The 24,584-nt window shown below is 36.9% G+C and overlaps 1 protein-coding gene across 2 annotated transcripts in view; it reads left to right on the forward strand.

Moving 5' to 3' along the window:
- IPO11 (importin 11) overlaps positions 1-24,584 on the forward strand; it is a 217,835-nt gene that overhangs the window by 132,617 nt on the left and 60,634 nt on the right. For both annotated transcript variants that reach the window (XM_003265977.4, XM_030799092.1), the window contains exons 24-27: positions 38-118; positions 13,588-13,683; positions 14,453-14,566; positions 24,345-24,466. In XM_003265977.4, coding sequence (XP_003266025.1) covers positions 38-118; positions 13,588-13,683; positions 14,453-14,566; positions 24,345-24,466 — 413 coding nt within the window. The remainder of the gene's footprint in view (positions 1-37; positions 119-13,587; positions 13,684-14,452; positions 14,567-24,344; positions 24,467-24,584) is intronic.

Consider the following 24,584-nt stretch of genomic DNA (forward strand, 5'->3'; position numbering starts at 1 on the left):
ATATTCTTACATATATTGACTTTTAATTGAATTTCAGACATACGCAGTAGGTCTATGCCAGTCCTTTTGTGAACTTTTAAAGGAAATTACTACAGAAGGTCAAGTTCAGGTGCTCAAGGTATTGTGATCATTTTAAGTGAATATATTTGTGAATTTTTCATTTGTATTTTATGAAATTGGACTTTGGGTGTGGATGGTTCGCAAGAAGGAGAAGAGTTGATATAGTTCTAGGCAGGCTATTTTAGCAGTTTTCAGTTGGTTTCATACCTGTGGACCAGAGGTCTCAAATCTGAAGGTGCATACACTTTCAACAGGCAAAAGATCAACTGGACATCTTATTAAAATTCAATTCTGGGTTTCTAACAAGGTCTGAACTGATTGGGATGTTGCCTATCTTGAGAACTCACTTTGGGTAGTAAGGGTTTAAAAACTCTTGTAAATTATCCAGTGATGTGATATCTGATACTTCTCATTCTTTCATTTTGTTAGTCTGCTGTTGGGACAAAGTTTTCACTTTATAATTTGGTAGCTTTAATTTAAGTTGGCTATCAAAATTAGAGTACTACGTTTGTTGAGATTGTGTAATTATGAACCAACAGTCTCTAAGTTGTATATTATCTTTATATATTATACCTGTCTATTAAAGATATAAATAGTATTAAATGTATGTATTTACATATAAACATAAATGTATGTAGAAATATATTAAAATATCTTTATGTATGGACTTTGAGAGAAGGTGTAGCTGTTAAAAGTACCCCTATTTGGGTGCAGCAAACCAACACAGCACATGTATACATATGTAACAAACCTGCACGTTGTGCACATGTACCCTGGAACCTAAAGTATAATAAAATAAATAAATAAATAAATATAAAATTGATTAAAAAAAAAAGTACCCTTATTTTTAGTGTTAGTTTCTCAGCTATGTTCTAAGATATGAGAGCTGAATTTCTATCACAACAAAGTAGCATTATAGTCTGAAAATTGTGGCATTGCTTTAGATCCTAAAAATGATTTCACTTCCTCCCAGTGAAATGAAAGAGGTTACCCAAAGAGGTTTGCTGTAAGAAGTGCACTTAGGTAATCACAATAACTGTAGCAGGAATCCAAAGTGTACTTTAGGATCTAAGTGAGTAAAAGTTTGCACAGATAATGAAGTCTTACTTCATAATAACTGATAATGGTTAGGCTTTGTGTCCCCACCCAAATCACCCCATGATCAAGGGGATTGTAGGGATTACTGCCCCCTGATTAGTTATCTCTACCTGGTCTCCCGAGTCAAGGGAATCCTGGGGATGGTTTTCCCCATGCTGTTCTCATGATAGTGAGTCCTCACGAGATCTGATCATTTTATAAGGGCCTCCTCCCGCTTTGCTCGGCACTTCTTCTTCCCGCCGCCCCGTGGAGAAGATGCCTTGCTTCCCTTTCGCCTTCTGCCTTGATTGTAAGGTTCCTGAGGCCTCGCCAGCTACGCTGAACTGTGACTCAATTAAACCTCTTTCCTTTATAAATTACCCAGTCTCAGGCAGTTCTTTATAGCAGTATGAAAATTGACTCATACATTAACCAGTAAGATACCATCTAGATTTGCCTAAGCACAGTCTATGACGTTTGCACAACAGTGAAATCGCCTAATGACACATTTCTCAGAACATATCCCTGTTGATAAGTGGTACATGACTGTGATTTTATTCACTGTCGCAACTCTGCTGGCATGAATCAGGCTAATATATAGTGTTAAGTACTGCAGTGAAGTGAGCAAGAGTAAGGAGAGAAAATGCTGTTAGGATTGTCTATTGAGCATGGGGATTTACATTTTAAAACCAAAATTTAAAACGTATTTTTGTGTCTGTAAATTGGAAGGATCATCTGCCAGATTACTGAAGTATTAAATTATAAATTGATGAGAAAAGGAAGGAGCTTAAGGAGATCAGTAAGGACTGTATTAGTTTCCTAGGGATGCTGTAACAAAATATCGCAACCTTGGTGGCTTAAAACAAGAGTTTCTTTATAATGCTTATATTAATTATATAATTAAAAATCAGTGTTTGCAGGGCCTTGCTCTTTCTGAAGGGTCTAGGGGGAGAATCTGTTCCAAGCCTTTCTCTTACTGTCTGGTGATTGCAGGCAGTCTTTCGCATTCCTTGGTTTGTAGATACGTAATCCTGCCACCTATGGTTCCGCTGTCACGTGATGTTCTCCTGGTGTCTGTCTGTGTCTCTGTTTTGTTTTTGTTGTTTCAGGGACAAAAGTCATAATTGATTAAGGGCATTCCCTAATACGTTCATCTTACCTTGATTACATCTGGGATATGGCAGAACTCTTTGGCTTTAATTTTGTAGTTTATTAGTTTCTTTTTTAGAGCAAGGGGTTTACTAAAGGGTGAGAATATAAGCCACTGTTACCAAAGAATCATGTAGGCTCTAAAGGATTTGTAATAACGTAATCTGTGCATGTGGCTTGTTGAGACCCTGGATACTTGAGGCTGGTTTATTGCACTAGTCTATTAATCCACATTTATTATTAATTTCAAAGTATTCTCCTAGCTCCAAAGCTAACAAGTAACATCAAACATGTTGCTTACTAAAATGCTTTTATGAATTTTTATTGCATTTATGCCTTTATTAAACTGACACAGTGGCAATATAAGTATATTAAGGAGCTCAGTCTTACACGATCTCAGCTTCAGCTTTTGCTTTGGTGATAAATTCTTCTCTGGAGGTAAGAGGAAATAAGGAATTAACACGTTGGACTTAATTCTGACTATTTGAGGAAAAAGTGATTGGTGGTGTGGGAGTGATTAAAACAAGTGAAAATTGCCATGTCATTTTGATATTATTGTCTTTACAGATTTTTTTCTGTATGTATGCCTGTTTTAACCTTTCTCCTGTATTATATTGAGCTTCTCCATTATCCAAAGTTCAGTAAATGTGTGCTCTGTTTGCTCTGAATACATATATAGTAAGTGACTTGAAAGACAAGGAATCCATAATTTTTATGTTGAAGATGTGATCTCGACTATACTGAGGATCCATTTGGAATTCTCTCCTTGACTAGCCCCTTGGTTTGCATATGCTGCCCTGCTACTTTTATAGCTCCTGAGTATACTTTGGTCTTCATTTTCCTCATTTATTAGATGAGGAGTGATACTAAATGATTTTTATTTTGTAACTAGGCAGTACCTGAAATTCTCCATGTTAAATTATAATATATGTATTCTAAGTGATTAAGAAAAGAGGTGATTTCTCACATTTAAACACCTCCCAGACCAAATTTGAATTGACCTCACCCCCATCCCCCTCTTTTGGCTTTTCTGCAACAATATTGTTAAAGTAACTGTTGAAAGACAACTTGTGGATTATTTGGAATGGCCATTGTGATTCTACTTGTTTTTAATTATACTCTTACCAAATTATTAGAGGGAGCATAGCATAGCAGATAAGACTACACACTGAAGGGAGACTTCCAGGGTTAGAACATTGGCTCTGCTACTTCACAGCTGTGTGATGTGGACAGATTAGTCTTTGTTCCTCATTTTCCATCTATAACATGGGGATGATAACTTTAGCTACTTCCTAGAGTTGATGTGAGGAATACTTGAGCTTATATATATAAACAGTTATAGCAATGCCAAGCTTGTAATAAGTGAATATAAGAGTTGGCTGTTTTTATGTAATATATAGCTGTCTCATTATTTAGTCTCTCTATGGGGGGAAATAGGCTACTATAATTTTAGGCAAAATAATTTGGCTGTAGAGAAACAAACCAAGTTGTTCTACTTTACCCATTGACCATTTATTTGAAATACATACTTAAGTACATTAATTAAATTTACTTTTAAAACTAAGAAAGTTGTTTATATAATGATGGTATATTACTAGCAAGAACTGCATATTTCAGCTGGCTTTTTAAAATAATTAATAATTGTATTTTGGTCGCCAGGTGCGGTGGCTCAGGCCTGTAATCCCAGCACTTTGGGAGGCTGAGGTGGGCGGATTACCTGAGGTTGGGAGTTTGAGACCAGCCTGACCAACATGGAGAAACCCTGTCTCTACTAAAAATACAAAATTAGCCGGGCGTGGTGCCACATGCCTGTAATCCCAGCTACTTGGGAGGCTGAGGCAGGAGAATCGCTTGAACCTGGGAGGCAGAGGTTGTGGTGAGCCGAGATGATGCCATTGCACTTCAGCCTGGGCAACAAGAGCGAAACGCCGTCTCAAAAAAAAAAAAAAAAAATTGTATTTTGACCAGGTGTGGTGGCTCACGCCTGTAATCCTAACACCTTGGAAGGCTGAGGCAGGCGGATCACTTGATCTCAGGAGTTTGAGACTAGCCTGAGCAACATGGTGAGGCCCCGTCTTTACAAAAAATACAAAACTTAGCCGAGCATGGTGGTGTGTGCCTGTAATCCTAGCTACTCAGGAGTTTGAGGTGGGAGGATCTCTTGAGCCTGGGGGTTGGAGGCTGCAGTGAGCCGAGATTGTGCCACTATACTCCAGCCTAGACAATAGAGTGAGACCCTATTTCAAAAAAAAAAACGAAGAAAATTAATTGTATTTTATTTGTTTTTTTTTTTTGGCTGCTCAGAATAACACAATCTTTTTAAACTTTTTTATTATTGAAAATTCCAAACTAACTTACTGCATATCAAAAATCTATAGTCAAATATGTAGTCATTATTTTTGTAACATTTAATACATTACAGATTAAGGCAATTTCTCTGTAAGTATGCCAACAGTAGGTTATTATTAGGATACAGATACTTGAATTAAGAAATTTGGAGTCAGAGATGGTGGTGTTTGCCTTTAATCCTGTCTACTTCAGAGGCTGAGGTTATAAGATCACTTAAGCTGAGGAATTTGATGCCAGCCTTCTGCACAACATGACAAGACCGCATCTCTCTTTCTTTTTTCTTTCTTTTTTTTTTTTTTAAGATGGAGTTTCGCTCTTTTTGCCCAGGCTGGAGTGCAGTGGCGTGATCTCAGCTCACCGCAACCTCAAAAAAAGAAAAAGAATGAAAAATTGAGTATCTGATAATAGGTGTTTAAGATGGTATTTTTATACAAATACTGCTATAGCTCAATCTGTATGTTTGGTTTAAAAATTTCAGAAACTAGATTTTATTATTTAATAAATGGATGTTAAATACTAAAATATGTTCATTATCAAGAATAAATTGTATTTTTATGTTAAGGAATATTTTAGGACAATAGTGCTTTCATTTTACTGCTATATTTGAAGGCTGGGCAAACTCTCAAAATTTTTGGCATTTTCCTGTTCTTAGAGTTCTAGTATAGCAATAACAATAGTTTTTAATATTAGCTCATTTTCATTTTTAATATCTCTCAGATACCATTTCTTAATATAGTATGCCACATAACATTTTAAATATATTTTTTACTAAATGTCACTGTTACACTAATTTTTGACAGTATCTGCAAGTAACTTCTTTGTTCTTTGAAGCAGAAAGTTACAATGTTAGGAAAATTGGATAGAGAGACCAGTATGCCTGCTTTTGGAGCAAATGGTGTAGAGCAAAGAATACACTTTACTTTATTTCGTGACTGAACATGTTATCTTGAGGAATATAATTATATGATAAAATACTCTAAATTGTTAACATTTCTTTAATTTGAAATTTGTCAGTATTATAGCCATACTACTATGACTTTTTGAATTCTCATTCTGGTCGTGGTCATATTAAGCAATGTTAAGCCAAGTTTCATTTTTTCACTGTGATTAGACTTAAGATGACACAAATATTTTTAAGATATAACTTATTCTGTAATAATAATAGCTCATACTAGCATTTAACACGTGCTACACATTCTAAGCATATAAAACATAGATTTTATTTAATCCTTACATAAACATATAATGATATATAATGATATAAGGATATTTAATCTTTACATAAACATATAAATGATACTGCACTTTTCCCCAGTCTTACAGATGAGAAATTAATTCACAAAGTGGTGAATAATTTTTTCAAGGCCACTCAGTTAGTAAGCATTGGAACCATGATATAACATAAGCATTTTGACTTTAGGATCCATGCGTTTAATCACTTTGTATGCAATGTAGGCCTAAGTCAAGTAAATTGAATCCTACATTTTTCACAAAAGTTTTAAGAACACATCTGTTTGAGAAGGAATGGTACCAGCTCCACCTTGTACCTCTGGTAGAATTCGGCTGTGAATCCGTCTGATCCTGGAGTTTTTTTGGTTGGTAGGCTATTAATTGTTGCCTCAATTTCAGAGCCTGTTGGTCTATTCAGGGATTCAACTTCCTTCTGGGTTAGTCTTGGGAGGGTGTATGTGTCCAGGAATTTATCCATTTCTTCTAGATTTTCTAGTTTATTTGCGTAGAGGTGTTTGTAGTATTCTCTGATGGTAGTTTGTGTTTCTGTGGGATCAGTAGTGATATCCCCTTTAACATTTTTTATTGCGTCTATTTGATTCTTCTCTCTTTTCTTCTTTATTAGTCTTGCTAGTGGTCTATCAATTTTGTTGATCTTTTCAAAAAACCAGCTTCTGGATTTATTGATTTTTTGAAGGGATTTTTGTGTCTCTATCTCCTTCAGTTCTGCTCTTAGTTATTTCTTGCCTTCTGCTAGCTTTTGAATGTGTTTGCTCTTGCTTCTCTAGTTCTTTTAATTGTGATGTTAGGGTGTCAATTTTAGATCTTTCCTGCTCTCTCTTGTGGGCACTTAGTGCTATAAATTTCCTTCTACACACTGCTTTAAATGTGTCCCAGAGATTCTGGTATGTTGTGTCTTTGTTCTCGTTGGTTTCAAAGAAAATCTTTATTTCTGCCTTCATTTCGTTATGTAGTCATTCAGGAGCAGGTTGTTCAGTTTCCATGTAGTTGAGCGATTTTGAGTGAGTTTCTTAATCCTGAGTTGTAGTTTGATTGCACTGTGGTCTGAGAGACAGTTTCCAATCAATAAAAAAAGGGGGAATTCTGTCTAACTCATTTTATGTGGCCAACATCATCCTGATACCAAAGCCTGGCAGAGACACAACAACAAAAGAGAATTTTAGACCAATATCCCTGATGAACATTGATACAAAAATCCTCAATAAAATAACGGCAAACTGAATCCAGCAGCACATCAAAAAGCTCATCCACCATGATCAAGTGGGCTTCATCCCCAGGATGCAAGGCTGGTTCAACATACGCAAATCAATAAATGTAATCCAGCATATAAACAGAACCAAAGACAAAAACCACATGATTATCTCCATAGATGCAGAAAAGGCCTTTGACAAAATTCAGCCCTTCATGCTAAAAACCCTCAATAAATTTGGTATTGATGGGACGTATCTCAAAATAGTAAGAGCTATTTATGAGAAACCCACAGCCAATATCATACTAAATGGGCAAAAACTGGAAGCATTCCCTTTGAAAACTGGCACAAGACAGGGATACCCTCTCTCACCACTCCTATTCAACATAGTGTTGGAAGTTCTGGCCAGGGCAGTCAGGCAGGAGAAAGAAATAAAGGGTATTCAATTAGGAAAAGAGGAAGTCAAATTGTCCCTGTTTGCAGATGACATGATTGTGTATTTAGAAAACCCCATCGTCTCAGCCCAAAATCTCCTTAAGCTGGTAGGCAACTTCAGCAAAGTCTCAGGATACAAAATCAATTTGCAAAAGTCACAAGTGTTTTTATACACCAATAACAGACAAACAGAGAGCCAAATCATGAGTGAACTCCCATTCACAATTGCTTCAAAGAGAATACAATACTTAGGAATCCAACTTACAAGGGACGTGAAGGACCTCTTCAAGGAGAACTACAAACCACTGCTCAATGAAATAAAATAGGATACGAACAAATGGAAGAACATTCCATGCTCATGGATAGGAAGAATCAATATTGTGAAAATGGCCATACTGCCCAAGGTAATTTATAGATTCAATGCCATCCCCATCAAGCTACCAATGACTTTCTTCACAGAATTGGAAAAAACTACTTTAAAGTTCATGTGGAACCAAAAAAGAGCCTGCACTGCCAAGACAATCGTAAGCCAAAAGCACAAAGCTCTGGCCAGGCGCGGTGGCTCACACTTGTAATCCCAGCACTTTGGGAGGCCGAGGCGGGTGGATCACGAGGTCAGGAGATCGAGACCACGGTGAAACCCCGTCTCTACTAAAAATACAAAAAATTAGCCAGGCGTGGTGGCGGGTGCCAGTAGTCCCAGCTACTCGGAGAGGCTGAGGCAGGAGAATGGTGTGAACCCGGGAGGCAGAGCTTGCAGTGAGCCGAGATTGCGCCACTGCACTCCAGCCTGGGCGACAGAGCGAGACTCCGTCTCAAAAAAAAACAAAAACAAAAAAACAAAAGTACAAAGCTGGAGGCATCACACTACCTGACTTCAAACTATACTACAATGCTACAGTAACCAAAACAGCATGGTACTGGTACCACAACAGAGATATAGATCAATGGAACAGAACAGAGCCCTCAGAAATAATGCCACATATCTACAACTATCTGATCTTTGACAAACCTGACAAAAACAAGAAATGGGGAAAGGATTCCCTATTTAATAAATGGTGCTGGGAAAACTGGCTAGCCATATGTAGAAAGCTGAAACTGGATCCCTTCCTTACACCTTATACAAAAATTAATTCAAGATGGATTAAAGACTTACATGTTAGACCTAAAACCATTAAAATCCTACAAGAAAACCTAGGCAATACCATTCAGGACATAGGCGTGGGCAAGGACTTCATGTCTAAAACACCAAAAGCAATGGCAACAAAAGCCAAAATTGGCAGATGGGATCTAATTAAACTAAAGAGCTTCTGCACAGCAAAAGAAACTACCATCAGAGTGAACTGGCAACCTACAGAATGGGAGAAAATTTTCACAACCTACTCATCTGACAAAGGGCTAATATCCAGAATCTACAATGAACTCAAACAAATTTACAAGAAAAAAAAAACATCAAAAAGTGGGTGAAGGATATGAACAGACACTTCTCAAAAGAAGACATTTATGCAGCCAAAATACACATGAAAAAATGCTCATCATCACTGGCCGTCAGAGAAATGCAAATCAAAACCACAATGAGATACCATCTCACACCAGTTAGAATGGCCATCATTAAAAAGTCAGGAAAGAACAGGTGCTGGAGAGGATGTGGAGAAATTGGAACACTTTTACACTGTTGGTGGGACTGTAAACTGGTTCAACCATTGTGGAAGACAGTGTGGCGATTCCTTAAGGATCTAGAACTAGAAATACCATTTGACCCAGCCATCCCATTACTGGGTATATACCCAAAGGATTATAAATCATGCTGCTATGAAGATACATGCACACGTATGTTTATTGCGGCACTATTGTCAATAGCGGAGACTTGGAACCAACCCAAATGTCCATCTATGATAGACTGGATTAAGAAAATGTGGCACATATACACCATGGAATACTATGCAGCCATAAAAAATGAGTTCATGTCCTTTGTAGGGACATGGATGAAGCTGGAAACCATCATTCTCAGTAAACTATCACAAGGACAAAAAACCAAACACCGCATGTTCTCACTCATAGGTGGGAATTGAACAATGAGAATACTTGGACACAAGAAGGGGAACATCACACACCGGGGCCTGTCGTAGGGTTGGGGTAGTGGGGAGGGATAGCATTAGGAGATATACCTAATATAAATGATGAGTTAATGGGTACAGCACACCAACATGGTACATGTATACATATGTAACAAACCTGCACGTTGTGCACTTGTACCCTAGAACTTGAAGTATAAAACACAACACACACACAATCTGTTGCAGGTGTATTTCGAAAGGGAATGGGTTTAAACTAAAGTGCAGAAGTTCTTTTTGTAATAACAAAATGTTGTCAAAAAACAATTAGTAATAGATAATTGGATGATTGAAGTACCACACCTTGTTCAGTTATACGGTGGAGTACTGTGCATTCCATTAAAAAGAAATGAAGAAAATCTCTATATGAGTTTGAGAATATAAGGAAGGAGCAGTGTCTCTAGTTTTCTTCTGTTTAAAAAGTGGAAGAAGGCAGTGGAAGAATAAACCAGGTAATTAAAGTAGCTATGTAGCAAAAAGAGGAGGAGAGTGTGAAACTAGATCTGTCAGGATGTATATCTGTTTTATATTTTAGAGTTTGGAACCATGTGGAGGTAAAGCATGATTTAGGGGGAAAAATAAAAACAATTCCTAAAGATACAAAAGAGACTGAAACATTTGAATCTAACTGTTATGATGTTGGTGGCACAGCTATTTGAGAAGAATATTTCAAGTCATTTTAATACATAGTATTTCACATGTATTTCCCTGGTGGGATGTAACTTTACAACAAAAATAAGTTTATAATTACATTCAGTATTATTGTCATCAGTAATATTGGTATTGTTATTTTGAAACTCATATGTGTATATGAATAGGAGAAAGAAATAAGGTTATACAACCTGGCATTTTTCAGTGTAAGAGAAATAATATAGGACCATTTCATATGGATTTCCCACAGACACCTCAAATTCAGCATGTCAGAGTGGAATGTCATCGGTCCACTGTTCAGCTTTTCTATATGTTGCCAGTTCTAGTTCTGAGTTTTCTCTTGATTCTGTCCCATACCCACTGCACCCAAGTCTGATAATGGTATTTTTCTTTGAGAAAATCTCATCTTCTCTGGCTATGGTTCCTGACCTTTTAGACCACAAAAACTATTTTATCCCCGAAATATTTGTGTATACGACTGTGTTATTTATTTACTCAATCAGATACTGCTTTATGTGGGGATTATTTAATCCTTACATTAACTTACCTTGACCATATCAAATACTCCTCTAATGAACCTACAAAAAAAAAATACCTCCCTTAGCCCATCACTACGGGGCGGGCGGGCCTCCCCCTGCCCAAAAAAAAAAAAAAAAAAAAAAAAAAAAACCCTCCAACCTCCCTGCCGCCAAATAAAACTATAAAGATTCCTATGGATTGGGGCCAGCCACAGCTATGTATTATTACTATAAATTCTCTTCAAACCCTTTTGTTTTTAAAATTTTAACCAGAATTTTATATGACATAGTTTAGAGTCAACTAGATAGATACATAAGTTTCTTAAAGAAAAAAACTGTAGTCACCTGTCTTTCTGCCATTTTTCCTTGCTCAGAGACAACCATTTTTAGTGCTTGTAGCCAATTGATTCTTTTGTATCTGTGTTCAGATCTGTAAATAACACCCCTTTGTTATTTCTTCATGGGTTGTTGTAGGCAGTATGTATTGATACTGCCTTCGCACTTCCTCTGTGCCTTCATCCCCCAAGTAATCAAAATTCAGTGTTTACATCATGATTCCTATATTTCCTGTTCAAAGCTGAGACATGTAGTCAGCTGTGATTACTTCTCCTTTTCTGTACAGTCTTTTGTATTCCCTGGAAGTAATACTTATCTTTTTTTTGGTATAATTTTTTTATGTTCACTAAACTGTCTGACAGATGTCCAGTATGTTCAGAGACACATCAAGGATTCTGTTACTTTAATTTTCTTGAGGAAGTCTCTTCAGAGCCATGCTGACTCCCACCTTGGGGCTCCTTTTTTTCCAAGTTTGTAGCTGCTGCTGCTTGTTCCTATTGTTCTGAAATTTTAGAATAAGGTGCCGTAATGTAAGTTTATTTAAATGCATTCCATTGGGCACTGATGGGCTTTTTTAGTCTGGAAGCAATCTCTTTTAGAGTCTTTATAGAAAAGACACTCTCTTTTTTCTCCTGTATTGGGCATCAGTTGTCCAGATACTAGAGTCGAAAATATCTAGCACTCTGTTTCTTAGACAGACTTTCAACCAGTCTTATTTTCTTTCTTCTTGTGTTTAGCTTCCCCTTTCTCCTTCCCAAAAGTATATTTTTAGCTTCCCCTTTCTCCTTCCCAAAAGTGTAAGGTTCTGCTACTTTCTGTGATTTTTGGAGTGGAGAAAGGGGGAGAAGTTATATGAAGTAAATCTGGTTGCTTCTCTCAGCTTTCTCCTTTGACACCTTGGGATTCAGCTTTCCCTGACTTAATGAGTCAGTTTCCTCTGAATTTCTTTCTTGCTTTCAGTGTTTGTTTCTCATTCTTCTTGTCTTTTTAAAATTATGCTGCCCATCTTAAAGTTTTTTTTCTGTAATTTTAGTAGGGTTTTAGATGGGAGTGAAATTATACATGTATTTAATAATGGGCAGGTGGCCTTACTTTCAACTCACAGATAAATACTGTCTGCTGATATTTGCCTCTATGACTCTCTCAGTCTACTAGCTTACCTGTATATTTTCCATGTTTATCTTTTTTCCCAGATCTAGTTTTTTTTTTTTAAAGTAAACTTGAGATAAAATGTTATTGTTTCAAATTTTATCTCCTCTTACTTTTAATGAGGAATTGGTATCTTGTATACCTGTATCTCTTAGTAGTAGCATACATAGTGCTTGCCCCACAGTAAAGTGTTTATATTTTTAATCTTTTATTTGGACCTTACCTTCACTTCTTGCTCAAAATTAGAGCAGCAACAAATGTTGTTATCAACCATGGATGCTGTTTGCTTACCTTGGGACTGTTTAGAAATGCTTGGAAGTCTTCTTGATGGTCGTAATTTTTGGAGTACACTATTGGCACACAGTAAGCAGACACTGGAAGATGATAAATCTCCCTCAATGCATGGGATGACTGTAAACGGTTCTCTTCATACAAAATGTCAGTAGTCAATCTTGAGAAGCATTAATGGAAGTCGTAAGGGAAACTTGGCTCTACCCTGAGGCTGTTCCTTGCCCATAACCCTCTCAGATGGTATCTGTTTCCTTACCCACCTCTCAAGCACTTAGGCTGGAAGTGTGGGGTAAATGTCCTTCTTGGTCCTTTTTGCTGTTTCCTGACCACTGCATTCTTCTGTTCCTAAAAATTAAAACAAAAATAAAAAAACACCCTGCTTTGAATTTCATGCTAACCCATTTTTGTTATAGAAGAAACATCTCACTCATATCAAAATAATTTTTATGTCAAGTTTTCACATGTAACAATCAGTACTCATGACTAATCAGTATAATTATGAATGAAATATGATTTCTAATTTAATAAATATGCAGTATATATGCCACATGCCCTTTTTCCTCCAATTTATTGATTAACTTAAATGTAGATTTATTTCTGGGCAGTAAGTATAGGTGTTACTAACTTCTTGTTTAGCTATCAAAAAGGCAATGTTTTAAAAATGCTTTTTGCTGCCTCTATTAGTGCATCATTTTTAAGGGTTATTTGTTTAAATTGCAAGGGTAAGAATTACATTAACTGCATATGATACCTGTGTTACTACAATGTGATTACATACAGTTGTATGCAAGATATATAGCTGTGTGTAAATATTATATACTTCATATCAAACTGCAATTTTAAAATGGATTATCTTGTAAAAGTGTGTCTAGTGTCAGAATATTGCATACCCTGCATGTGTGTATGCATTCTTAAATTTGGTCTGTGATATTTATTTTAGTACATTGTTTCCTTACATGTGTTTTTCATAAAGCAATGACTTGCAGTATTATCACCAATCTTTCTTTCTGGTTTTTAGGTTGTGGAAAATGCCCTTAAAGTGAACCCAATATTAGGTCCGCAAATGTTTCAACCGATTTTACCCTACATTTTCAAGGGTATTATAGAAGGGGAGGTAAGATTTTTCTTTAAGTTCCACAGGTAGTATTAGACTATAGGATTCTAGTTTTAATTACTCTGTTAGATACAGAAGGAAAGCTTTTCTTGTCATTTGGATCATATTAAATTATGTTAAATTTTCAGGGCAGTTAGACACCTTTGCCTTTTCCTGTTCCACACAGGGAAGCATAGATTTTCTTTGACATGTGTCTTTCAAACATATGCATGTATGTTCACACAAAAATCATTTGAAGCACAGGAATGTGAGTGGCTTAATTCCAATGCTTGACTACTAAGAATATGAGGGGGACAAAATAGTGTTAATGTTGTTATAGACTGAATATGTTAAACCACTGGTTATTTTCTAAGAACAGCTCTCTTAAATAGATCCATGGACCTGTATATGTTATGAGTATTTAAAATAATATAGTACCAGGAGGCGGAGATTGCAGTGAGCCGAGATCGCGCCGCTGCACTCCAGCCTGGGTGACAGAGTGAACTCCATCTCAAAAAAAAAAAAAAAACCAGTAATAAAGTAATATATGAAATTGATAAATAGTATTTTTCTCTTTATTGTGTGTGTATATATATATATATAGATGGTGCATATAATTCGTATATGTATTTAGTAAGTTAGAACTCAGGCAGTATTGACAGTTCATTCTAAAGAGAAGTAATATAGAGGAGAATGTTATTTTATATCCCTTTTGCTTGTTACTATGTCAGTGATTCTTTTTACTTGTACCATAACACAATTTTACATGTGTTGTATTTTAATTGTACAGAGGTATCCTGTAGTGATGTCCACGTATCTTGGAGTTATGGGTCGAGTTCTACTACAAAACACTAGTTTTTTTTCTTCACTACTTAATGAGATGGCCCATAAATTTAATCAGGAGGTAAGAATCAATATACTTAAATTTAAGGAAGTCTTTATCTAAATATAAATTAGAAATAGTTTGATGAAATAATGAGTCTTTGTAAAAGTCGCTTTATAGTATTTAGAACTTTACATTTTAAATCTTTATTTATGCTATATCAATAATTTGGGGTAGAAAAAGGAATCTGTAAGTGGCAGTTGAAACTTATACATTTTTGTCCTCGCTCAAAATAGGTGATTTTATTCTGCTTAGCCATAGAATATAATGTTGATTTGTTTATAACTGCTATTTTTCTTCACCGACACAGAATCTGGAAACAAGTATTTTGCATGGAGTGATGTATTCGTCTTTGTATTACTTCTTTAGTTAACTTATTTTTAATGCCACAGATTGAGAGTATTTGTGTTCTGATTATTGTGGAAAATGACTTTTTTAGCAAAGGTTTATTTTTAAAAATTGTAGTTGATATCTATTACCAGAGTAAGTTTGGAATGGGTTTTTCAGTGAGGTGATTTAAGACTATATATGGCTGGGCACGGTGGCTCACGCCTATAATCCCAGCACTTTGGGAGGCTGAGGTGGGTGGATCACGAGGTCAGGAGATTGAGACCATCCTGGCTAACATAGTGAAACCCCATCTCTACTAAAAATACAAAAAATTAGCCAGACGCGATCGCGGGTGCCTGTAGTCCCAGCTACTCGGGAGGCTGAGGCAGGAGAATGGCGTGAACCCAGAAGGCGGAGCTTGCAGTGAGTGGAGATCGTGCCACTGCACTCCAGCCTGGGCGACAGAGAGAAACTGTCTAAAAAAAAAGACTATATATGAGATATTCAAAAAAGATTATGCTGTAAGTCATTAATCATTAATCTGTTTGTTAAGATTTATAAGATGTTGAAGATAGGGTATACTTGACGAATATATCTACAATGGAGACAATTTTTAAAATCTTTTGGTTTATGGATGAAAACAAATATAACTATTTCTAATACAAGGAAATCCAGAATAAAGAAGTACAAATTTTAAAATATATGTAGCTTTTCTAGAATTAGACTAATCTATTTAGAGATCCCAACCCTTATTTTGATAAATAAATAGGGTATATTTTTATTAGCTTATTAATTTTAATTGAAATGGGGTAATATGTATTTTTTAGTTTTTTTTTTTTTTTTTTTTTTTTTTTTTTTTTTTTCAGTAGAGATGAGGTCTTGCTATATTGTCCAAGCTGTTCTCAAATTTCTGAGCTCAAGTGATCTTCCCATCTTGGCCTCCCAAAGTGCTGAGATTACAGGATAACTAAAAATATTTAAGAACATAAGAGAGGAAATTAAAGTTACCCAGAGGAAACATCAGGATGCCATTACTATGTATTTACTTTCTTGTTTCCATGAGGGGCCTGGTCATGTTTCCAACATTTCTTGAAATATATGTCCTTCTGCCCTTGCATTAGTTCGTGAAGATTCAATCTGAGGTCACAATGAGTAAATATTTAATCACCAAAGTTATGAATTAATCTCTTAAAAATTTTTTTAATTAACACATAATAGTTGTAGACATTTATGGAGTACATAGTGCTATTTCTATACATACAGCATATAGTGATCAAATCAGGGTAATTGACATATCTATCACCCCAAACACTTACTATTTCTCTGTATTGGGAACATACAACAGCCTCCTTCTAACTATTTGAAACTATGTGTTACTGTTAACTGTAGTCATCCTACAGTGCTATATAGAACACTAGAACTTATTCCTCCTATCTACCTGTGATTTTTTTATCTTTTGACCAATATCTCTCTCTCTCCCCACTTTCCCTTTACCTTTCCCAGTCTCTAGTAACCACTATTCTACTTTCTGCTTCTTTGAGGTCATCTTTTTTAGCTTCTACATGTAAGTGAGAACATGTAATATTTCTCTTTCTGTTCCTGGCTTATTTCACTTAACATAACGCTCTCTAGCCTCACTCATGTTGCCCCGAATGACAGGAATTCATTCTTTTTTGAGGTTGAATAGTATTCGTGTGTGTGTGTGTGTGTGTGTGTGTGTGTGTGTGTGTGTGTGTGTGATATTTTCTGTATCCATTCATCTGTAGATGGGTGCCTAGGTTAATTCCATATCTTGGCTATTCTGGACAGTGCTGTAATAAACATGAGGGAGCAGGTACCTTTTCAATACAATGATTTCCTTTCTTATGGAGATGTGTATATCCAGTAGTGAGATTGCTGGATCATACCATAGTTCAATTTGTAGTTTTTTGAGGAAACTCATATTGTTCTCCATAATGGCTACACTAGTTTACATTCCCACCAGTAGTGCCTGAGTTCCCTTTGCTCTACATCCTTTCCAGCATTTGTTATTTTTTGCCTTTTTGATAATAGCCATTCTAACTGGAGTGAGATGATATCTCATTGTAGTTGTGATTTGCATTTCCCTGATGACTAGTGATGTTGACCTTTTTTTTGTTTTGTTTTTGAGACAGAGTCTCACTCTGTCACCCAGGCTGGAGTGCAGTGGCACCATCTCGGCTCACTGCAACCTCTGCCTCCCGGGTTCAAGCGATTCTCTCGCCTCAGCCTCCCAAGTAGGTGGGATTACAGGCACCCACCACCCCGGCTGGCTGTGGGATTTTACCATGTTGGCCAGACTCATCTTGAACTCCTGACCTCAGGTGATCTGCCCGCCTCGGCCTCCCAAAGTGCTGGGATTACAAGTGTGAGTCACTGCGCCTGGCTGATGTTGACCATTTTTTCATGTACCTGTTGCCCATTTGTATGTCTTCGTTTGAGAGCTGTTTATTCAGATAATTGTTCTACTTTTAAAATGGATTATTATTTTTATTTAGCTGTTGTTTGAGTTTCTTGTGTATTTCGGATAGTAATCCTTTGTTGGATATATAATTTGCAACTATTTTCTCCCATCCTGTGGGATGTTCTTTTACTCTGTTGTTTGTTGCTTTTGTCGTTTAGAAGCTTTTTAGTTTGATAGAATCCCATTTGTCTATTTTTCCTTTTGTTGCCTATGTTTTTGAGGTTTTATTCATAAAATCTTTTCCCTGACCAGTGTCCTGAAGTGTTTTCCTTATGTTTTCTTCTAGTAATCTTATAGTTGTGGGTCTCACATTTTAAGTCTTTAGTTCATCTAGAGTTGATTTATGTATATCACAAGAGATAGGGATCTAGTTTCATTCTTCTGCATGTGGATATCCAGTTTTTCTGGCACCATGGTTGAAGTAACTGTTCTTTCCCCATGAATATTCATGCTATCTTTTTCTTAAATCAGTTGGCTATAAATGTATGGATTTATTTCTGGGTTCTCTGTTCTATTGGTCTGTGTGTGTTTTTATGCTGGTACCATGCTATTTTGGTTACTGTATTTATAGTATATATACTGTATTTGTTATACAGGCACACTTTTTTTTTTTGGCGGGGGACGGTGGGGAGACAGATTCTAGCTCTGTGGCCCAGGCTGGAGTGCAGTGGCAGAATCTTGGCTCACTGCAACCTCCGCTTCCCAGGCTCAAGCAGTTCCTGACTCAGCCTCCCCAGTAGCTGGGCTTACAGACACATGCCACCATGTCTGGCTAATTTTTGTATTTTAGTAGAGATGAGGTTTCACCATTTTGGCCAGGCTGGTCTCGAACCCCTGACCTCAAGTGATCCACCCGCCCTGGACTCCCAAAGTACTGGGGTTAACAGGCATGAGCCACTGCACCCAGCTTATGTAATATATTTTGAAATCTGGTGGTGTGATGCCTCTAGCTTTGTTCTTTTTGCTCAGCATTGCTTTGGCTATTTGGGATTTTTTATGGTCCCACACAAATTTTTTTTGTCTATCTCTTTGAAGGATATAATTGGTATTTTGATAGGGATTGCATTGAATCTGTAGATTGCTTTGGGTAGTATGGCCATTTTATTAGTACTAATTTCACCAGTTCGCCAACATGGCATGTCTTTCTTTCTTTTTTTTTTTTTTTTTTTTTTACTTTTTTATGTTTTTAAATTTTAAAAATTTACTGTTTTATTTAAAAATTTTTAGAGACAGAGTCTCACTCCATCATCCAGGCTATAATGCAGTGGCACAATCATAGCTCACTGCATCCTCAAACTCTTACTCAGGTGATCCTTTCACCTTAGCCTCCCAAGTAGCTGTGACTACAGATGTGTGCCACCACACCTGGCTATTTATTTATTTATTTATTTGAGACAGAGTCTCGCTCTGTCGCCCAGGCTGGAGTGCAGTGGTGCAGTCTCGGCTCGCTGCAAGCCCCGCCTCTCAGGTTCACGTCATTCTCCTGCCTCAGCCTCCCAAGTAGCTGCGACTATAGGCGCCTGCCACCACGCTCGACTAATTTTTTGTATTTTTAGTAGAGATGGGGTTTCACCATGTTAGCCAGGATGGTCTTCATCTCCTGACCTCGTGATCCGCCTGCCTCGGGCTCCCCCAATGTGTTGGGATTACAGGCATGAGCTACTGCTCCCGGCCCTACCCCTGGCTAATTTTTAAAATTTTTTTGTAGACATATGGCCTTGCATGTTGCCTAGGCTAGACTTGAACTCCTGGTCTCAAGAGATACTCCTGCCCCTGCCTCGCAAAGCACTGGAATTACTGGCATAAGCCACTGTGCCCAGCCACCTTCAGTTTTTTTTCTGATCTAGTTTTTAATTAAGAAAAAGAAAATGTCATTTGGGTCCATATCAACATTTGATATGATTAAATCCAAATGCAATCCAGTGAGATATTAAATCAGTTAAATGTAATTTAACATTGATATTTTTCTTTGGGCTGCTGTTAGCTTTAAAATATTACATCATCATGCAAAAAAAAATACATCTTATTGAGTAATTAAAATGGCTTAGCTTTTGACAGGCATGTTGGCAGGCACCTGTAATCCCAGCTACTCGGGGGGCTGAGACAGGAGAATCGCTTGAACCCGGGAGGCAGAAGTTGCAGTGAGCTGAGGTCACACCACTGCTCTCCAGGCTGGGCGGCAGAGCAAGACTCTGTCTCAAAAATAAGTAAATAAATAAAAATAAATAAAATGGCTTAGCTTTGCTTATCATATAATTAAAGCATCGTATGAGGACTACTCCGGTTACTGCTTGGTAACTTTGAAAGCAAACACATTTTAAGGTTTCAGTGGCCGGGTGTGGTGGCTCATGCCTTGTAATCACAGTGCTTTGAGAAGTCTAGGTGAGAGGATTGTTTGAAGCCAGGAACTTAAGACCAGGCTGGGTAACAAAGCAAGACTCCATCTCTACAAAAACTAAAAATAAATAGAGCCCCAGAATTTGAGGCTGCACTTAGCTATGATCACTGCACTCCAGACTGGGCAGCAGAACAGGATTCTGTCTCTAAAAAAAATGTTTAAATATTTTTTTAAACCAAAAAAAATTAAAATGAGAATTTTTTTTAAATGAAGTTTCAGTGATTTTGGTATCACTTCCAAAACAACCTACTTTTTATTACTTCTCATTGTCCTTTACCTGCCATTTCCATTCATCCTCTTTCCATCCTCTTTTATTTTTCCTTTCTTTGCTCTCCTAGTCTTGGATACTTCTTCCACCCTCAGATTCCTACTGTAATTGGTTTTGATTGTTTGTTTTGTGGCTTTTTTGTAGCTTGTGATTATTTTACAAAACTTCTACTTGATGAGGGCTCAGTATTCTTGTTAGATGTATTCACATGTCCAGCCCTTTCTAAAATCCCTTGATGCATGAGGATTCTGTCCCCTTGAGTATCTTGGGTTTTCGCCTCAGTCACCTAGATCCCATTTGAATTCTTAGCCTCACTTGTGGGTGCCCCTCAGTGTGTTATCTAAACATTATTGTCAGTGTCTCTATATCCTTGATAACAACTCTGGGATGGTCATGAGCTCTTTTTTTTTTTTTTTTTTTTTTTTGAGACAGTTTCAATCTTGTTGCCCAGGCTGGAGTGCAATGGCACGATCTCAGCTCACTGCAACCTCCACCTCCCGGGTTCAAGTGATTCTCCTGCCTCAGCCTCCCAAGTAGCTAGGATTATAGGTGCACGCCACCATGCCTGGCTAATTTTGTATTTTTAGTAGAGACAGGGTTTCTCCATGTTCGTCAGGCTGGTCTTGAACTCCGGACTTCAGGTGATCCACCCGCCTCGGCCTCCCAAAGTGCTGGGATTACAGGCGTGGGCCACCATGCCTGGCATGAGCTCTTTCTTGCTTAGGAACCTAAAATATACCCCTGGTCTCTCACTTCCCATTGACATATCATTTGTTTTGACAGGAAATCAGTAATAGAAATGTAAGGGAAATACTGTTATTCCTCCATCTATAGGCTAGTGGGCTAATCCAGATCTTACAATGCCTATTTTTCCCTCTTTTTCTTCCCAATTCTATATTGTTTTTATATCCACACTTCATTGTGCTGGTACCTAGAATACATTCCTTTCCAGAATGCTGTGTTCTTATTCTGGATTAGGCATTTGGTCTTCTGGATTGGACAGCTGGTTTGATATCTGTCACGTTACACTGATGAAGTTTGACTGGTTCGTATGTTTGCTGCACTGTCCATACCCCAACTATGGCTGAAAAGAACTCTCAGCCCTCTCTTCTCTGCCTTCTCTCCTCAGGCTTTTACTTTTCAGTCTTTCAGTCAGCCTTCTATTTTTTTTGTTTGTTTTTTCATTTGTTGAGCTAGAATTATAGTAAGTCACCTAGAACTTTATACCAAGGCTCAATGTACTGTGGTTTTAAAAGTTTGTTCTGAATCCTTGTTAAATTAATTATAAATTCTGCAGCCCAGAACTGATACTCAGCTGATAGGTGTCAGTGTGGTCATACCAGTTGTTAAAATATTGACATAAATCCTGCAAATTAGCAAACAGGGTAAAAAATGACTTTAATAAGTGTTATAATGAATAGTATAAATTCTGTAAAAAATTGAGCATTCCTTTTAAGTATTGTAAACACATGTTTTGAATCTGCAGGAGTACAGTGAAGAAATTTTTATCAGTAATAAACTATCAATAATAAACTAGTTTAGAACATCATCCGGTATATTTAACAATTTTACAAGTCTTCAATAACTGCTGTAAATATAGGATTCAGTGCAAACTAAAATTAGTATTTATTCCTGGAATAAAGAAACTTCTACTATTTCAACAAAAATATAGTGGCTTACTATTGCTAGTAATATAAAGTTTGGGTGCAAAGATGCTTAAGAATTACATCATTAAGAGTTGAAGGGTCTAAATTATATTTTATCAGAATGTCAGTTATTTTCTATTAAAGTTCCACTGGCAAAGGTAAAGAATTTTTACAACAATCAGGGAAAAAAGTACCATCATGAATTGACAGTAGACAGTTGTGTTTGAAATAAAAAACACAGTTTTTAACTATCAAAATGAACAAAAATACTATGGGCATTTTTTCAATTCCATTTACTATGTAGTTTTAATAGAATATTTTAAGGAATATATTTAATAAAAACAGCAGAAAATTAATATTAATATGAGAGTATTATTACATTGTAGATTTGTTTCCGACCTCTTAGAAAACTTGTATAGGCATACTTGATATTGTGGGTTTGGTTCCAGACTACCACAATAAAGTGAGTATCTTTATAACAAAAGTCAGAACACATTTTTTGGCTTTCCAGTGCATATAGTTATAATTACACTATACTGTAGTATATTAATAGTGCACAGTGGTATTATGTCTAAAGTAATAATGTTTGTACCTTAATTAAAAATAATTTATTGCTAGAAAATTCTAGCGATCTCAGCCTTCAGTGAATAATGTTTTTGCTGGTAGATGGTCTTGCCTTGATAGTGAAGGCTGCTGGCTGATCAGGGTGGTGGTTGCTGTAGGTGTGGGTGGCTGTGGCAGTTTCTTAAAATAAGACAAATGAAGTTTGCTACATCAGTTGACTCTTCCCTTCACGAATGAGAGGATTGACTCCAGTTGTGACAGAAATTCTACTGAAGACTAAATGGTCCTCAGAGAGCAAGAAAAGGAAAAATAAAAGAGGATTGAAGCAAGTTGCAGGCAAAGGATAATGAACAGTAGGTTGTTTTGGTAGTGATAACAGAATCACTGAAACTTCATTTTTTTAATGATGATGATGGACTATTTGGTCCTCAGTAGAATTTCTGTCACAATTGGAGTCAATCCTCTCAGATTCTGCTGCTGCTTTATTAAGTTTATGTAATATTCTAAATCATTTGTTGTTATTTTAGCAGTGTTCACAGCATCTTCACCAGGAATAGATTCCATCTTAAGAAACCACTCTTTGTTTGTTTTTGTTTTTTTTCCTCATCCATAAGAAGTAATTCCTCATGGCTGGGCATGGTGGCTCACGCCTGTAATCCCAGCACTTTGGGAGGACAAGGCAGGTGGATCACCTTAGGTCCAGAATTTGATACCAGCCTGGCCAATATGGTGAAACCCTGTCTCTACTAAAAATACAAAATTAGCCAGATATGGTAGCATGTGCATGTAATGCTAGCTACTTGGGAGGCTCAGGCAGGAGAACTGCTGAATCTGGGAGGCAGAGGTTGCAGTGAACTGGGATTGCACCATTGCACTTCAGCCTGGGCAACAAGACTGAAACTCCGTCTCAAAAAAAATAAAAGAGAGAGAGAGAGAGAAACAACTCTTAATCTGTTCAAGGGGCAGCAAGACAGGTAGATGTTCGCACTGCTACTTTTCCCAGACCCTCAGGTTTATTATATTTTATAGGGAGTTGGTGTATGTGCTCTTGGCAAGACAATTAAAGGCACCCTTCCAGAACATGCAAGAATGCCATATGCAGCATAGACTATAATTAGTGCAGTAAAGTCAAGATTGCTTTGTCCTTACACTAGGGACAGTAAATAAAGCAGAAATCAGGAGGCCTTCCCAGGACTAGGGCTAATCAGAAGCCATCATATTGGATTAGCATTCAAGATGGAGTCATTTTTGTCTCCACAGTCAGATTAAAGAATTGATATACATAATGGGGCTGGTAAGTCTGAATTTTGTATAGCAGGCTGGAAACTCAGGCAGGATTTCTGTTACAGTCTTGAGGCAAAATTTCTTCTTTCCTGGGCATACTGTTTTTGCTCTTAGGGTTTTCAGTGAATTGGATGAAGCCCACTCACATTATCTAGGGCATTCTCCTTTATTTAGCGTCAACTCATTGTAAATGTTAATCACATCTACGTAATACTGTCACAGCAACATCTAGCCTAGTGTTTGACCAAACAACTGAGCACCTTAGCCTAGCAGAGTTTATACATAAAATTAGCCATCACATTCTGTATTATGTTGATTTGTTTTAGCATCATTTTTAGTGTAGCATGCAAATGTCTTAGGAAATAATTCATTTGTTTTCCTTTGAAACTCTGCAGTTTGAGGTTGCAACTTGTCCTCTCCTCTGAGGGTAGCAGCAAATTAGTCTAGCAAATTAGAGAACAGTGAACAGTAATCATCCAGTTGAATAAACTATAATCTAAGTGCAAGTTGATAGTTTTGAAAAATGCATGTTTTTTTATTGTACCATATTGGCAGTGATTTATTAAATGATAATACTAAAATCACTCATGGGCTACATACATGTTTTGAATAAGTCTGTTTAGCTGTCAGGATTAGAGTCAGTTTCTGGTTTTGCTCAAATTATCCATTTCCAGCTCATGACTTACCCCCAGTTCAGGTATTCCAGTTCTGTGGTTTACTATAATTGAATTTTAACCATGACTTATGAGGCTTTAGCCTTTAAAAGTATTTACTCACAAGTAAAACATATTTTAGGTATTTTGAGATGCCTCCTCCTCTTGTTTCAGATGGACCAGCTTTTGGGAAATATGATTGAAATGTGGGTTGATCGAATGGACAACATTACCCAGCCTGAAAGAAGAAAACTTTCAGCTTTGGCTTTGCTCTCTCTTTTGCCATCCGATAATAGGTGAGGAAATGTTTTCTTAAAATTTGTTTCTTTCAAACATCAAAATGTAAACATTATTTTTGGCCATCAGTATTGCTGTGTGTTGCTGGGCAGTGGTACTTTTATATATATGGATGTG

Source organism: Nomascus leucogenys, chromosome 18 (genome assembly GCF_006542625.1).
Source record: "Nomascus leucogenys isolate Asia chromosome 18, Asia_NLE_v1, whole genome shotgun sequence".
Taxonomy (NCBI): Eukaryota; Metazoa; Chordata; class Mammalia; order Primates; family Hylobatidae; genus Nomascus; species Nomascus leucogenys.